General features: G+C 56.4%; 1 protein-coding gene across 2 annotated transcripts in view; it reads left to right on the top strand.

Annotated features, from left to right (window-relative positions):
* The window catches only part of SORCS2 (sortilin related VPS10 domain containing receptor 2), a 537,438-nt gene that overhangs the window by 320,929 nt on the left and 200,156 nt on the right, over positions 1–16,353 (top strand). For both annotated transcript variants that reach the window (XM_055246055.1, XM_063619723.1), the window contains exon 3: positions 5,991–6,090. In XM_055246055.1, the coding sequence (XP_055102030.1) occupies positions 5,991–6,090 (100 nt within the window). The remainder of the gene's footprint in view (positions 1–5,990; positions 6,091–16,353) is intronic.

Below are 16,353 nucleotides of genomic sequence, written 5' to 3'. Positions count from 1 at the left end.
CCTGTCCCCTCCTTCAGTCACCTGTCCCCTCCTCACACCTGTCCCCTGCAGTCACCTGTCCCCTCCTCAGTCACCTGTCCCCTCCTTCAGTCACCTGTCCCCTCCTCACACCTGTCCCCTGCAGTCACCTGTCCCCTCCTCAGTCATCTGTGCCCTCCTGCAGTCGCCTCTCCCCTCCTGCAGTCACCTGTCCCCTCCTCAGTCACCTGTCCCCTCCTTCAGTCACCTGTCCCCTCCTCACACCTGTCCCCTGCAGTCACCTGTCCCCTCCTCAGTCGCCTGTCCCCTCCTGCAGTCACCTGTCCCCTCCTCACACCTGTCCCCTGCAGTCACCTGTCCCCTCCTCAGTCACCTGTGCCCTCCTGCAGTCACCTGTCCCCTCCTCAGTCACCTGCGCCCTCCTGCAGTCACCTGTCCCCTCCTGTAATCACCTGTCCCCTCCTCACACCTGTCCCCTCCTCACACCTGCCCCTGCAGTCACCTGTCCCCTCCTGTAATCACCTGTCCCCTCCTCACACCTGTCCCCTCCTCAGTCACCTGTCCCCACCTGCAGCTGCAGCACTCTTCCCAAACAGCAGTAACGATGAGCCCTGCTACACAGGTGCCACGACCCAGGCGCCATTCAGGCAGATTCCACACGGTCACTTGCTCATCTGCTGGGACCCCGTTTTCCAGGGGTCACCTGCCCATCCACTGCAGAGCCCCACACCTTCAGAAGACGCCTACTGCCTTGGCACGTTGTCCAGACCGGCGTGTCCCTTAGGAATAGAATTGGAGCCATGGGAGTCTTTCTAAATGTTCTAGTGGCCACATTAAAAAGTGAAGAGAAACAGGTGGACATGGAAAAGCATGGAAGGACCTTAAATGCATATCACTAAGGAACCAAATGAAAAGGCTGTGAACTCTAGGATTCCAAGCAGGTCACCTTGTGGAAAAGGCATAACTATGACGATAATAAAATGATCGGTGGTTGCCAGGAGGCGGGCGGGGGGGAATGAATTGGCGGAGAACAGAGGATTCTTGGGGCAGTGATGCTGCTCCGTATGATACCACAGTGGGGGGCGCCCTGTCATTCTACAGGTGCCCAGACCCATAGAGTTCAGGAGCCCCAGAGCCAGCCCTGACCTGAACCCTGCACTCTGGTGGTAACGTCGCATCAGGGCGGCCTCCCTCACCGATTGTGAGAGCGAGTCTCTCAGCTGGGGGCGCTGACGGTGGGGGCAGAAGGTGTACGGGAACGCTCTCGTTTCTACTCCATTTGCTGTGAACCTAAAACTGCTTTAAGAAATAAAGCCTATGGGTTAAAATAAAGAACAGGTGAAATTAATTTTAATCACAGCTTTTAATTAGCTCAATATGTCCAAAAGGTTATGTCAACATGTAATCAATATAAACATGATAATGAAATATTTTACATTCTTTGTAATGCTAAGTCTCCGAAATCAGTGTATAGTTCATAGTCCCAGGGCTTCTCCATTCGAATGAATTCACCCTATTTCTAGTGCTAGGCGGCCCTGCGGGTCAGTGGTGCTGCCCGACAATGCGAGTCCAGCCCTCTCTGTGGCCCTGGGGACCGCCCGCCCCACCCACCTCTGGCCGCCCTGTTGTCTCTCACAGCTCACGTGGGGACACTGCTCCCGAACCAGCTCCTACGCATACCTCGGACCCGGCTCAAATGCCCACTTGTGGTCGGCAGAGCAATGCCTCCCACAGACGTCCACGTCCTAATCCCCGGAAACTGGGACTATGCTACCTTACATGGCAAAGGGGACTTTGCAGATGGATTAAATGAAGGATCTTGGGATTATCCTGGATTATCCTCGTGGAGCTTTTGTAATCACAAGGAGGGAGCCAGAGGGACGTGAGACTGTGGTAGTCAGCGCTGTGACGGGAGGCTGTGACGGGAAGCAGAGTGGAGTGACAGACTCTGCAGTGGGGCGAGGGGCCTCGGGGCGAGGACTGCAGGAGGTGGCTACCAGGCGGGAGAGGCAGGGCGTGGGTTCTCCTCTGGAGCTTCCAGGAGGTGCCCACACCTTGATTAGCTCCCTGCAGACTCCTGCCCTCCAGAACTGTAGATAATGAATGTGGCTGGTGTTAAGTCGCTGAGTCTGTGGGCCTTTGTTACAGCAGCCATGGGAATCTCACAGGCCCCCCCAAGTGAAGTCAGCCTGCCAGTGTTTGTGCCCCCTCCACTGAGCCTGGGGCCCTCATGCCAGGTGCTCCTCGCGCACAGATGGGAGAGGAAGGAGACCCAGACTAAGGTGAGCAGGGAGATGTAGGGATGGAATGTAAAAGCTTTAGGAGGATATGTCAGCTGGTCAGTGATGGATTAGACCTGGCAGTGGGGGCAGCCTGTGGGGCTGAGGATGGCACCCGGACCCCCTCAGTTTGATGTCCCCCTTAGTGTCTCCCAGGACTCTCTGGACATGCCTGTTGGCATCACTGCTCCTGGCTGCAGTGTCTGTCTGCTTGTGTTCTCTCTGTCTCTCTCTCTCTCTCTCCTCTCTCTCCCCGCAACACCAGCCAGCCTGTCACCCCCATGAGAGCAGGGCACAGTGTCCCTGCTGCCCATGGATTCCAGCCTCAGTGTAGTGATGAGACACACAGCAGGTACTCACTATGCACACATCATATGAAAGAATTTGAATGAGGGGGTGAATTTGAATTCCTAGGCCTGTAGTATGGGCCTTAAAGCATAAAAAGTTAAACAAATAGAGGGAATGAATGGGTGAGTGGGTGAATCAATGTTCCTAGTGTCTGCAGGAGTTGGACTTGGGAGTTGTGGATATCTGAGGAATTGGGTTTGCACTGGCTGCAGGGTGAGGGGCTTCCTAGACACTGGCAGCTGCTACTTTTTTTTGTTGTTTTGTTTTTTGTTTTTTGTTTTGTTTTGTTTTTAGACGGAGTCTTGCTCTGTCACCTAGGCTGGAGTGCAGTGGTGCGATCTCAGCTCACTGCAACCTCCATCTCCTGGATTCAAGAGATTCTTGTGCCTCAGCCTCCTGAGTACCTGGGATTACAGGCGCCTGCCACCTCGCCCGGCCAATTTTTGTATTTTTAGTAGAGATGAAGTTTCACCATGTTGGCCAGTCTGATCTCGAACTCCTGATCTCAGGCCTCGACCTCCCGAAGTGCTGGGATTACAGGCATGAGGCACCGCACCCGGCCAGGACTGTGCTTTAAATGGACCTGCCTTCTCTGTCCTCAGGGCCCTTGTACCTGGAACGCAGCTGCCATCACAAAGCACTACCGTGGTGATCTCTCTCTCAGGGTCCTGCAGGTCAGAAGTCTAAGAGTGTTTTTTTCAGAGGCTTTGAGGGAGCCTCTGCTCCCTGCCTCTCTCCCAGCATCCGGTGGCTGCCTGGGTCCTTGGTACCCTTGGCCGGCAGCTGCATCACCCCACTCTCTGCCTCCGTCTGTGTACGGCCTTCTCTGTGTCTGTGTGTCTGTGTCCCCATTTCCAAATTCTTATAACACCAGCCATACAGGACTCAGGGCCCACCCTCACCCAGCATGACCTCATCTTAACTAATTGCATCTGCAGAGACCCTGTTTCTAGATTAGTCCGCACTCATGGGTTCTGGGTGCACAGGAATTTGGGGAACACTACTCAAGCCCGTCCAAATGCCTTTCCCCAGCCAGGCACAACCTCTCTCCTTCCTTCCGGACTCTGCGCAAACATCACCTTGTCCAAGGGGCCTTTCTACCACTCTGTCTGCAACCCAGCGGCCCCACCACCCTTCCCTCACCCTCCACCCGCACCCCCACACTGTTGATTGTTCTTCCCACCCTCGTCGCATTTGATGCTGTCATATTTTTGCTTCTGTCCTTATCGTCCATCTGCCTCCTTCCATCTCCCCTCCTAGAACAGATGTTCCTAGAGGGCTGGGGCTTTGCTCACGGGCTCCTTGCTGCAGGCCACACCTGGCAGGAGCCCTGGAGTTTGCAGGTGTGAGCAGGCTCCTCTGGCCGAGGGCGGGGAGCAGGACTGAGGCCGGCTGGATGCTAGGCTAAGGTGAGCAGAGCCGGGAGTGAAAGGAAGAGAGGATTGAGAGGTATTTGGGAGGCAGGATCGATAGGCATGTCTTGGAGATGGCTCAGCAGGGTAGGGAAGGAAGGGGAGGCTTCCCATGTGTCAGGCTTGTAAACACAACCATTTGTTTCTGCAAGGGCCTTAGAATTTTCTGGGTCTCTGGATCAGATCGATCCTCTGCTAATGGGCCTCTCTGTGCGTCCTTCCCAAAGAAAATCAATTCTCTGAGAGTAAGTGCGTCCTAATTACACCTCCACTGGGCTTCTTTGTTCGCTCTAGCCTGGTCCTCCCTGGGGAGGCCAGGGGCAGACAGAGGCCAGACAGGTCCTGAGGCCCCCCTGCCATCCTGGGGAGGGGCTGGCCCCTGGGAATTAGAGGGCGGGCGGTTGGGGGTCTGCTCTTTGTCCTGGCCTAGGAGGAGTCTTGTGACCCTGAGGCCTGTGAGGGACATACATTCTGGGGACCTGTGGCCACGTGGCCAGCATGCCCAGAGATGATAAACAGTCCATTTTTCTGGAGCCTCAGGTTCACTTGAAGATGTAGGGAGGAAACGTGTCCATGTGGAAGCCACCAAGGATGTGTTCTAGAAGGGTGTGAAATAGCTCCCAGTGGGGTGGGGCCTTTATGCTAATGCAGCTCCAGGCCTGTCCCCTCGGCCCCCAGGGGACAAACTGGGTGAGTCTGAGAAGCACTGGCCTCGCAGTCAGGCCACACATGTCAGTGCAGGCTGGGCTCGGAGCCAGGTGCTGGGGTCTGAGGCAGGAACACTGAAGCCTGGTTCCAGCCCAAGGCCCCTGCGCCCGAGCTGGGGAGTTGCCCCCAGTCCCCCGAGCTCAGCATATCTCAGCAGTGATCAGACATGGGCAGTCCCCGCAAGGCATGCTGCCCACGACAGGAGCCCCACGGCCGTGTGTTCCACCCCTGTGCCTCTCCCCACCTTGGGTCTGTGTGTGGACTCTATCGGTAGAGCAGGGGTGAGATGGGAAATGCTTCCCCGAATACCTCTCTGGTCCTCTCCAGTACAGTTGGGGCATATTCTGCAATCCCAGTGTATTTTAATGGGTGATGATAAGAGGTGTTGGTTTCAGGGTCTCTAGGACTTAATCTTCAATGGAGAATTAATTCCATGTCCTGATGCATGGACGGCTTCCAAACAACAGATATGAAGTTGCCTTTGTGGCTTATCTCCCTCTCCTTGCTGGGGAGCCAAGGCGCTTTAAAGCTCAGTGTACTCTCAGATTCTCACTTGGCCAGGAAGGCCTTGCCCAGGGAGGTACTGAGTGGACAGCCCTGTCTCCCAGCATGAGCCCAGCAGATGCCACTCCAGGGTGGGCACAGTACTTGGGGTCTGATTTCCAGCAGCTGCCCGAACTCTGGTACCTGCCTGCGGTCCCCTACCATCTTGTGCTGCAGGTGGTGGCCAGGGTGGAGGATGGGGCTCCCTGGAGGAGCTCAGAGTCTAGAGAGGGAACGAGGCAAAGCAGGCAGGCCACAGGAATGCCTCGGCACAGCCATTGGCCTGAAATCAGACAGGCCAGTGTCAAATCCTGAGTCAGCCACTTATTAACTAAGTGATTTCAGGCAGGGAACTATCCCTTTGGAGGCTCCTCTGGTCGCCTGTGAGATGCACATGGTAACCTAGAGCTGCCCAGCACATAGGAGGCATCGGGGAGGAATGACTGGCTGGGATTTGGAGTCAGAAGGACCTGACTTTGGATCCTAGCTCTGGACCTAAGCTCCACACCTGCGTGATTCCTCAGTGTTCCTGAGAGAGCCCAGTCTCCTCTCCTGCCTTGTCAGGATGCACTGCCCCCAGGCAGAGTGCCCAGGACTGCACTCAGGGTGTCTGGGGCGCTCTGCCCGCATGGGCACAGGACAGGGGCTGGACACCGTGTGAGCTGATGAAGACCGCACCTGGAGGGCACATGGCTGATGGCTGTCCCCCTTTTCCCCCCAGGTCATCAGATTTCGGGACGTCCTACACCAAGCTCACCCTCCAGCCTGGCGTCACCACCGTCATCGACAATTTCTACATCTGCCCGACCAACAAGAGGAAGGTAGGTGCTGGCCGGGGGCGGCTGCCACTCTGGCTCTCGCCTTGTGCCGCTCACTCTGCAGATCAAGGAAGCTGCTGCCCTGCCTGCTGTCTCCTGCTTTGGACCAGGCCAGAGCGTGAGATGTTTCCCCCCCAGCTCTCGCTGCCACCCTTCCCGGTGCTACCTGACACCGTTCTGTGCTTTAAACCAGAGGCCAGGCTTTGGAGGAAGGCGCCGCCTGCATACCTGGGGCACATTTGTCTTCCCCCTGATTGGGGTGGGGGCACGTATCCATCAGGGCATAGCAGGGAGGAGCTGTGGGCCTGGGAGCAGAGAGAGCAGCAGCTCTCTTGGGTTGTGAGCCCTCGGAAGGCAGTGCTGAGCGGGCCCGTTCTTCGGAAGTTAGTTGTTGATCCAGTTTTGATTAAGCTATGATTTCCATCTGAGCTGTCCTTGCTGTTTCCTGGGTCTAGGGGAACTTCCTGACTTTGCTCCCTGGATGGTTGTAGAATAGGAGAGAGGGGTCTTTCCGAGGCTACCCACTGTGGGTTCCGTGAGAAGACCCCTCCTGCAAATGTGTGTTTGTGTCCTGGCCCACCCCCGGCAGAGGCACCAGGGCAAAGCTGTCCTGCCAACCTGACTCCATTCAGCAAAGCAGTTCACGGTAACAGAAAGGGACTCAGACCACTGTTTGCATCCCAGCTCCCATCTCTGTGCCTCAGTTTCCTCAAATGGGATGTCACCCACATCTCACACAGGGAATCATGAGCTCTAGGATCAGAGCCCCTGCATGGTGCTCGGCATGAGGTGGGCACACAGGCCCCTGTGCTCAGCTCTAATGGTGACTTTGAAGGAGAGATTTGAGCAGCTTGGAGTCTGTGAGAATGTCTGTGAATCAACAGAACATCCAGAAAGGGGGTCGTGTGGGATGGTGATGAGTCTAAGGGTGCTGGAGTGTTTCGATGGTTGCGCTGGTGGCAGGTTCACAGGGGCTCAGAGGAGCTGGGCGCACTGGAGCTTGGCAGCTTCTGCTGAGACCATAGACCTGGCAGCAGCAGTCCATGGAACGGGGGTGCTGAGATGCGTGCAGCCTTGATTGGGCCATCTCGGTGGTCTCAGCCACGTTTGTTCATGGGATGTCCTCTGTCTTCCTAAAGCAGGTTGCTTTGCTGGTTTTGTTTTGTTTTGTTTTGTTTTGTTTCTCTTCTTGATTTCTGCTATAGGAGCTTCCAGTTGGACAGACTTGGAATTCAGAGGCGGGGAGGGCTGCAGAGGGGAGGCGACGGAGACCTGGTCCTGGGGACAGGAGAGGCGCCTGCTGGAAGGCCATGTCTCGGCATGTAGGGAAGAGGGGTGGGTTGACCTGAGCCAGCCCCTGCTTCTTCCTGGCCCCAGCCCTGGGGATTCACACACCCGATCTCTTTCCATCCCACAACGGCCCAAAGAGGGAGGCATCATTATCCCCCTTTCCAGGGCAGGACATTGGACGAGAGAGGTGAGATTTGCTCAGTCTCACACCTGGTGGGGCAGGGGGCCTGGATTTGAATCCAGCTTCACCGAGCCCAAAGCTGAGGGTGGAGGGTGTTGTCCAGGCTTGGCAGCGGTGAGGCCTGTACCTGCTGGAAAACCCAAACCCTATGGGAGCAGGGGCAGACACTCTGCCTTCCAGCCCGGCCATCACCCCTTCTTCCTGGGGTTGCTGTGATTCAAATTTGAGACAAAGATGAGTGGCTGGGGGCTGGCGCTGACCCAGGTGAGGGCCCACACTGACCCCAGATTCCAGCTGGCAATGGAGGAGGCCACGTCCCCCCACCTCCTGGCCCAGCTTCGAGTTCCTGTCCATCCAGCCGATCCGGTCCTGGTGGCCTTCCAGCAGCTGCCCTTCTCCACTCCATGCGGGGAACACTCCACTCCTGTCCATCTGGTCACCAGCTGGGAGGGTCCAGAGGCATGTGGGATGTGATGGTACCTCCAGGGTCAGCCCCGCAGGCCGCATCTATGTTTGGAAGTGTGAAGGGCAAGGCAACAGGGGCAGTAACGGAACCAAGAGAGACTCTGAGGCCCTGAGGTCAGGAAAGGTGTCACGTGGAGACTGGGCCAGACAGTGTGAGGTCAGACAGAGCTGCTTCTGCACGGAGCAACCTGGGGACTGGCTGTGGCCTCCACTGAGCCTCAGTTTCCTGGCCTGTAAAGTGGGGGGTGGGAGGGCCCACGAGATGATACATAGAACGAGCAAGGGGTCAGCAGAGGGGTTTCTAGGTGGCACTGGGCCTTCTGTCCAGGCCAAAGGCTGGGGCTCCGATGTGGGATGCTCAGCAGAACTTCCTCTGCAGGCGGCACCAGGGAGGTATCTGCAGTCTTGAAAGCAGACAAGCCTTGAGACAGGTTATTTGAATCCCTGGGCACAGGCTGGATTTCAGAGCTAGGAGCTTGGATGTTTAGCCTAGAAATATCACTGTGGGCACAGGATTGGGTCTGATGGTGGCCTGGCACACAGCACAGAGGCTCAGCTGACTTTAGAGTAATGGGATGAATGAATGAGTGAATGAGTGAGCGTCACAAACAGCAGTATGTGCTGCTGAGCGGACACTGTAGCTGCATCGGGTTTGCCTGGGTGCAAACACTGGATTTGCAGGGTGGGGTACAAGATAGTGCCTGCGCTAGGGAGTCCCTATCCTTAGTCCAGCTCTGCCAGGTCCCCCCCATCAGGGAGCCACAGGTGTCTCACCTGTAAAGGGGACAGTGATCAAGGGTGGGCTTGACAGGTGAGTGCCTGGCAGAGCCTCACTCAAAATTGCCGTTTACTGTCAGCTGAAGAGAAGCCCCCAAAGATGTCCCAGTCCCGACCCCTGAAACCTGTGAATGTCACCTTCTATGGCAAAACGGACTTTGCACATGGGATTAAGTGGAGGATGTTGTGATGGGAAGGTTCTCCTGGATTGTCTGAGTGGGCTCAGCTCAGTGTCATCACAGGGCCCTTTTGGAGGGCAGCAGGAGGGCCAGGGCTGCAGGGGGTGCTGGGAGATGGAGCAGAGGCTGGGGCAGGGCCTGGATGGGGCCACAAGCCAAGGATAGCAGGCACCTCCGGAAAGAAGTTGGAAAAGCCAAGGAAATGGACTTGCCCCCGGAGCCTCCAGAGGAACCAGTCCTGCCAACACCTTGCCTTTAGCTTTGTGCCTTCCATGGCCAGAGGAAAATGAATTTCTGTTGCTTCAAGCCACGGAGTGTGTGGTGATTTGTTGCAGCAGCCACGGGAGGCTGACACAGCTGCTGTTTTGAGGAGGGGCTGCAGGGGTGGGGCTGGGAGTAGGGAGGCCGAGGCTCCTACTCTCCCCTCACCCACATTGTTCTGCCCACCCCACAGCCACCCAGATGGAACTGGCCTCCCATGGGCCCTCCTCCTCCTGCTGACACACCAATCCTGATTCCTATTGGACCCCAGGTGGAAGGAGCAAAGTCACAGGTGCAGACAGGGCTGGGCTTCTGGGTGCCCTGGTCTGGGCCTGTTCTCACCTCTCCCTGCCCACCTCCTCACCACAGGACAAAACTGACCCTCTCTCCGGAAGGCCATGATCCCCTAGGTTGGAGGCACCAGGAGGCCCACCAAGGGCCTCATTGAATCTGAACTTGTTGCTTCCAAAGCCCCTGATGCTGCAGGAACTGCTGTCTCGGAGGCAGGCAGGGCAGTAACGGTGCAGGGCCAAGAGTGCGGCGGATGTGGGGCACTGGGGAGCGGCAGGGTAATGGGATGAGAGGCTGACCCCCTGGCTTCTCTGGCTGGGGCATAGGGGCCTCTGCCTGGGTCTGAGTCTGGCCCTGCAGCCTACCCGCTCTGAGACCTTGAGCAAGTGTGAACCGCCCTTGTTCCGGGTTTCCTCATTGGTGAAATGGGGGTAGTAGCAGCATCTACACTGTAAGGCTGATGGAATTAATGAGGCACTGCTTGTCAAGTGCTCAGATCAGGGCCTGGCCCGAGGGAAGGCCCCATGAGTTACTCGTGTGACCCACCATTACCCTTAGAGGAAACACTGAGGCCCTCCTGGCCAGCCATCTGAGACTTTAGGTTAGGAACTGGCTGCAAGGGTGACAAAGCCTCACACGTGTGGCCCCAGTGGGCTGTGTCTGTTGGAGGGACCAGACGTGGCCATGGAACAGAGGCCTCATCTGGTGGCTGTGCCAGGCATGGGGAGCATTGCCCTGGCCCTGCTGCTCTGCACCCACCTGCTTCCCCCGGGCCCGGGTCAGGCTGCTTGCTGTTGGCATGGCCTGCCCACACCTCTGTATTTAGAGAACAAATTAATTATCTGTGATGGGAACCAGGGCAGCAATTTGTTATCTAACTAACAGGGCAGCATATGTTTCCCCGTGACGCTCCTGGCAGCGCGCTTCTGCCTCAGGAGAATGAAACATTGGCTCCTGTCTGCAGAGGTGTGGATGGGCCACGTGCTGAGTGGGGCTAGGGACACAGGTCAGGGAGGGCCAGAGAGCACGTGGACTCAGAGGCCAAGGGCAGCAGAGGGCCCGAGCTCCAGGCAGCAGGCTTCGCTGTTTCTTCTCTAGTGGTACAAACTGTAGGCAAGTTTCTAACCTGCCTGCACCTCAGTTCCTTGTCTGTAAAGTGGGGTTACGATGGTGAATAAGGATTACCTGGGTTAATGCATATACGGTACCTAGAATCAAGCTTGGCACAAAGTTTGATAGTGGTCTTGCAACAAGTGGGAACTCGGGCTGATTTGGTTTTAAATGCATTTAGATGCAGAAAAGCCACAGTTACAATTCCACATAAAACAAATTTGACTGTACATGTCAAGTAAGGAGTGGGGCAAGCCAGAGAAGCTGGTTAAGGCAGAAGAAGAGACTCAGGGGGTACAGGGCTGGTCTTCGGACACCTGCATGGTGGTCCTGGGGAACAAGAGCAGCCCATGACTGTGGGGCAGAGGCCAGGCGTGATTCTTCCCTACTCCTCAGCCGTGCACGGCCCCTGGCGCTCAAACAGAACTCACGAGAGAAGGATGTGATGGGCTGGGCTGGGACGCTTCTGGGAAAGGTATTTCAGTGTAATATGAAGCAAAAATGGCCTTTATCATTGCATGAAACTTTTCCACTCGGAGTTTCTTGATCCCTTCTGCTACCTCCTCGGTGATAATTTTCGGTGTATCAGACTTTCGGCCAGAAGCGGATGTCCCCATACTCAGATGTGTGGGCGGGAGCGGGGCCCACCTCGGGGTCACCATTTGTTCATTTCCATTACCCAGAGCAGAAAATAGAGGCTCAGGGAAGCTCGGAGAGTCGTCCAAGCTCACCCAGCCGGTAGAGAGAACAAAAGCAATCACTGACACATGGTGCTTGAACCCAGGTCTGCCAGCCCCTAGAGTACCCCTTGTCGTGCCCCGGACTCCCGAGGCACCCTTGCAGCTAAGTTCTAGTGAGCTGGTGGGGCCCCCCGTGTCTGCACGAGCACAGCCCGGCCCACTTGGCTAGAGGCTAGAAATCAGCGGCTCCTTACTGCACACTGGGCGCAGTCTGAGGGCTGTTGAGCTGTGTAACTCTGGGCAGATCCCATTTCCTCTCTGGGCCTCAGTTTCCCCATCCCTTAGATGAGGCGGCTGAACTGAAGGCTCTCCAACCCCCCTTCTAGCTCCACTATCCTAGTCTCTCCTGGTCTCCTCCCAAGGCGATCCTCTGGGAAGAGTAGCAGCCATGAAAGGGGATGCCCGTGGGCAGATCCTGACTTGGCTCTGTCTACCCTGTGTCCCGGCCATCTTCGTGGTGAGAGGACAGCTTGAATGGGGTCTCCAGCCCCTCCCAACACCCACACCCACCCATTCAGCAGATATGGGGGTGAGGCCCTACTAGGTGCTGGGCTGTGTGCTTGGTGCTAGAGAGAGAGCCCTTCCCTTTGTCCATTTATAGAGAGCAGATACAGATTATGTACCTACTATGCACTGGGTCCCTTGCTGGGCACTGGGGAGCAAAGGTGAACTGGACAAACAGCTCTAACCTTCTAGAGCCTCTGAGGGTCTGGTGGGGCCTTGAGAAACTGAATCTCCCTGCTGCAAGTTCATAGAAAGAATGAGAAAAGGGTGGCCGGATGCAGTGTCTCACGCCTGTGATCCCAGCACTTTGGGAGCGGAGGCTGGAGCATCACTTGAGCCCAGGAGTTTGAGACCAGCCTGGCCAACATAAAAAAATAAAAAATAGCCAGGCCTGGCATGTATGGTCCCAGCTACTCAGGAGGCTGAGGTGGGAAGATGGATTGAGCCCAAGAGGTTGAGGCTGCCGTGATCTGTGATCCCGCCACTACACTTCAGCTTGGGCTACACAGTGAGACACTGTCTCAAAAGGAAGAAAAGGGGGCAAAGTCAGCCTTTAGCCAACAGAGGATTGACCCGGGTGACTCTGATTGGGAAAAGATCACTTTGTTTACAGGGGCAGTTGCATGAGTGTGTGCCTTGCCAGGTCCGCCTCTCTGTTACTGGATAAATGTGAATACTATTAGGAGTCCATTTAGCAACAATTACAGGCCAAACAGCACTTTATAGCTTCTTAGAGACCACTTTGCCACCTGTCTTAGGAAATGAATTCCCTTTTATTTCTGTCTCGCCTGCAGTAGAATCAGCATTCCCTGGCCTTGCTGCTCCTGGCCAGGGATCCTCCTGTCGTCACGGCCGGACCCGAGACCCTGGGGGCCCTGACGACCCCCACACATCCCCTGCAATGCTCACATCAGCTTTGCACCGACAGCATGTTTCCTTCTGACTTGGCCCCAGGAACCCTGTCGCATGGGGAAGTGTGAAGGCACGGCCCAGAGGAGCTGGCCCAGGCAAAGGAATTTCTCCCAAGCATCGTGTTTTATATGAAAAATTTATGTGAATTTGCATCTTACTCTACTACATATCAGTGTTGGCTTGAATATTAAAATCACACGCACACACAGACACACACATTTTCACCAAAAACTCTTTATGTCAAGCTGGTGATCTGGGAGAAGGCCAAGTCCTGGGACACCCTGGCCCACCCACCGTATCACCCGGGCCCTTGACCCCAGATACGAAAAGCACAGGGTTAGGACAAAATCTCCCTGAGCTCACTTCTTCCCTCCTTCCGCTCACTCGCCCGTGTCTTTGCTCTCTCCCACCCATGTGTAGGGTGTCTGGCTGGCTTCCCCACCACACTGGGCTCTAACGGCTCACTCTCCCTCCCTCCTTGTCTTCTTCCTTCTCTTTGTCTCTCACTTTCTCTGTCTCACTCTCTTCCCCCCAACTCTGAACCTCTGCCTTCAGCTCTACAAACTCCTTCCCAGATGCAAGGCCCCGCCCCCTCCCTGTTGTGGATGCTCCGCCCCCTTCCTGCTGTGGAGGCCCCGCCCTTTCCTGTTGTGGCTGCTCCACCCCATTCCTGCTGTGGAGGCCCCATCCCCTCCCTGCTGTGGGGGCCATGCCGCCTCCCTGTTGTGGAGGCCCCACCCCCTACCTGCTGTGGAGGCCTCACCCACTCCCTGCTGTGATAGACCCGCCCCTCCCTGTTGTGGAGGCCCCGCCCCCTTTCTCCTGTGCCGGCCCCACCCCCTCCCTGCTATGAGGGCCCTGCCCCTACCTGCCCCTGCCTCTCCTTCCTGCCAACTGCTGACCTCTTGGCCTGCCCAGGGTTTTCTTTCCTCTCCTTCTGGACCTGAGCTGTGCATGGTGGTGCTCAGAGGCAGCCGAGATTAGCCCGGGTCCCGTGGACATAGGACCCCAGTCTTCTTCTGTGGCTCAGAAACCCTGTGAGTCATGTACTGTGTCCAGCAGGAGGCGGCAGCACCCTGTGGCTGCTTTGCCACCGCCTGTGCTTTGTGGGTCCCCCACTCCGTGTGCGGGAGCTTGGGAAGCTCCAGAATCTGCCCTTGCGCTTCACGGCTTTGCCCTTAAGGCGTTCTGAGCAGCGAGAGCCAGGCTGCTTGGTCCCGTGGTGCCGAGATGCTTTCGCGCTGAGCTGCGTCCTGCTGTGCAGTTCGTCCTCCCGAGGGTCTGGCTAGCATCACCCGCTCCCCGGCCCGCACATCTGATGAAGAGTGAGTCATGAGGGAGGGCGGGGGTGGGACAGAGTGGGGAGAACAGGCTTTAGGGAGACTCAACCCCAGGTTCCCTATTTCCTGGCTCTCTGACCCCCGCACCCCAGGTTTTGTGAAGTGGGGATGAACATTACCCACCTCATTTGGTCATGTGGACTATTAAATGGGAGGATGCCTGACTCAGCAGCACAGGCCTGGCCCTGGCAATCAGTGTCGTAAAGTGGCCAAGGGAACCAGCCAGCACCCCACCCATGAGGCTGCCCTCAGGTCACAGCCAGTGTGCGAGGCGTGAGGGTACAATGCCAGACACACAGCTGGGGCTCAGACAGGACCAAACTATCCCTTCTGTGTCTTTCCCTGGACCTGCCATCTGTCATGACCATGGACCGACACTCCTGAAAGCCAACCCATCCTTTCTGTCTCCCAGGAGGACTTGCTGTCTCCCTGTGATGGGAAATGAGGGTGAGACTGGCATTACGCTTCGGGAGGGGAGCAAAGGGTGCCATGCCTGGGCTTGGGCCTGGGCTGCTGCAGGGCTGCCATGCATGCACGTGTGGCCTCCGGTGGCGTAGGGGTGTGGGCGCCAGTGTGGCACCCTCATACAGAATCTCGTCCACGGTGCTCAAGCTCAGGGTGCCTCGTGGGACCCCAGGACCTGGGCACGTGCTGGGGCTGCCACCAGCATGAGAAGTCTTGCTGACTTTCCATTCTGCTGGTAATTTGGGCTGCCAGGGAGGATTCCCAGTGCTCTGTATGGACATGCATTTGCAAATTGAGATCGTTCTCTGATGATGGTCTCCGGGCAAGACTGGCCATCAGAGGAGGGGTATCCCTAGCCTCCTCAGGAGGGGTAATCACTTGGAAGGTGTGAGCCAGGCTTGCTCATGGGCAGTGGCTTGCAGCGGTGGCCAGGGCCTTGCTGGGGGGCGCCCAGGCAGCCAGGCCTCTCCCTCAAGTGGTCTGCCCTTTTTCTTGAGGAGTGGATATCAGAACCATCTGTGGACATGGCTGAAAGACCACCTTTTAAGCATCATGTTGCAGACCAGAGGCACAGCCAGGCTGGGAGGTGAGGAGAGTGTGCAGCGTCAGCACCTCCACACAGAGCCCTAGTTTTGGCCTTAAATATGCAACACATGGGGCATGTGGACATGATGGTGCAGCTACGCCAAAGAAGAACGCAGATAGAAACCAACAGGAAAGCTGGAGTCAACTGTTTTGATTCCAGGACTCCAGCTTGAAGCTCCAAGCATGGCCAGCAGCAAGGGAGCTCATCAATGGGCATACTTTGGGTGCTTCTGGCCCCCCAGCCATGTGCAGGACCCCCTGCCAGCTCCCCACTTTTTGGCCCCATTCCCCTTTTGTAACGGGGGAGGGCAAGGCAATTGCCCAGCAGAGCTCCAAGATCAGGAGAGCTCCAGAGAAAGGGAGCTTTGCCTGCTTCAGCCAAACCAAAGGGCCTGTTGGCAGCCCCTCCTCCTCACCCTTCATGGGCGGGGGGTGGGGGTTCCTGCCCTGCCTGCCCTATCTTAAACAATTAGTGATTGTCAATTATTGTGACAGCCCTTCTCCTGGGCTGCACACAGTGCTTTGGGCTGAATTGTGCCCCCCAAAAAGATATGTCCGTGTCGTGACTCCTCATCCCTGCCAATGTGTCCTTCTTTGGGAATAGGGTATTTGCAGCTGTAATCGAGGGAAGATGAAGTCATTTCCAACATGACTGGTATTTTTATAAGAAAAGGAGAAGAGACTCAGAGACAGACAAGACAGAGGGCAGGTGACACGAAGCCATACAGGGAAGAGGAGAGGGCCAGGATGACAGAGGATGAGGGGAGTGAGGCAGCTGCAGGACAGGGAGGCCTTGGAGCCCACAACACCAAAAGCTAAAAGGAAAGCTTGGAATGGATTCTCTCCCAGAGCTGTCGGGAAGCATTGTTGACACCTTCATTGTGAACTCACAGTCTCCAGAACTGTGAGAGGACACATTTCCACTGTTTGAAGGCACTAGTGTATGACACTTTGTCTCAGCAGCCCCAGACGCTGATGAGAATGGAGTCACTCACGTGATCCTCAGAGCAATGATCAGCATTGTGGTTGCCCAGTTTTGCAGATGGGGAGACCAAGGCTCACAGGGGCTGAGTAATTTGCTTAGGGTGGGTGGGCAGGGATCCAGGTTCCCACCTGTGAGCACAGCACTGCCTCCCACGCTCCACCCACACTTCCTCTTCCCTCTT

Source organism: Symphalangus syndactylus, chromosome 16 (genome assembly GCF_028878055.3).
Source record: "Symphalangus syndactylus isolate Jambi chromosome 16, NHGRI_mSymSyn1-v2.1_pri, whole genome shotgun sequence".
NCBI classification, from domain to species: domain Eukaryota; kingdom Metazoa; phylum Chordata; class Mammalia; order Primates; family Hylobatidae; genus Symphalangus; species Symphalangus syndactylus.
This window is presented reverse-complemented; position numbering and strand designations above follow the sequence as displayed.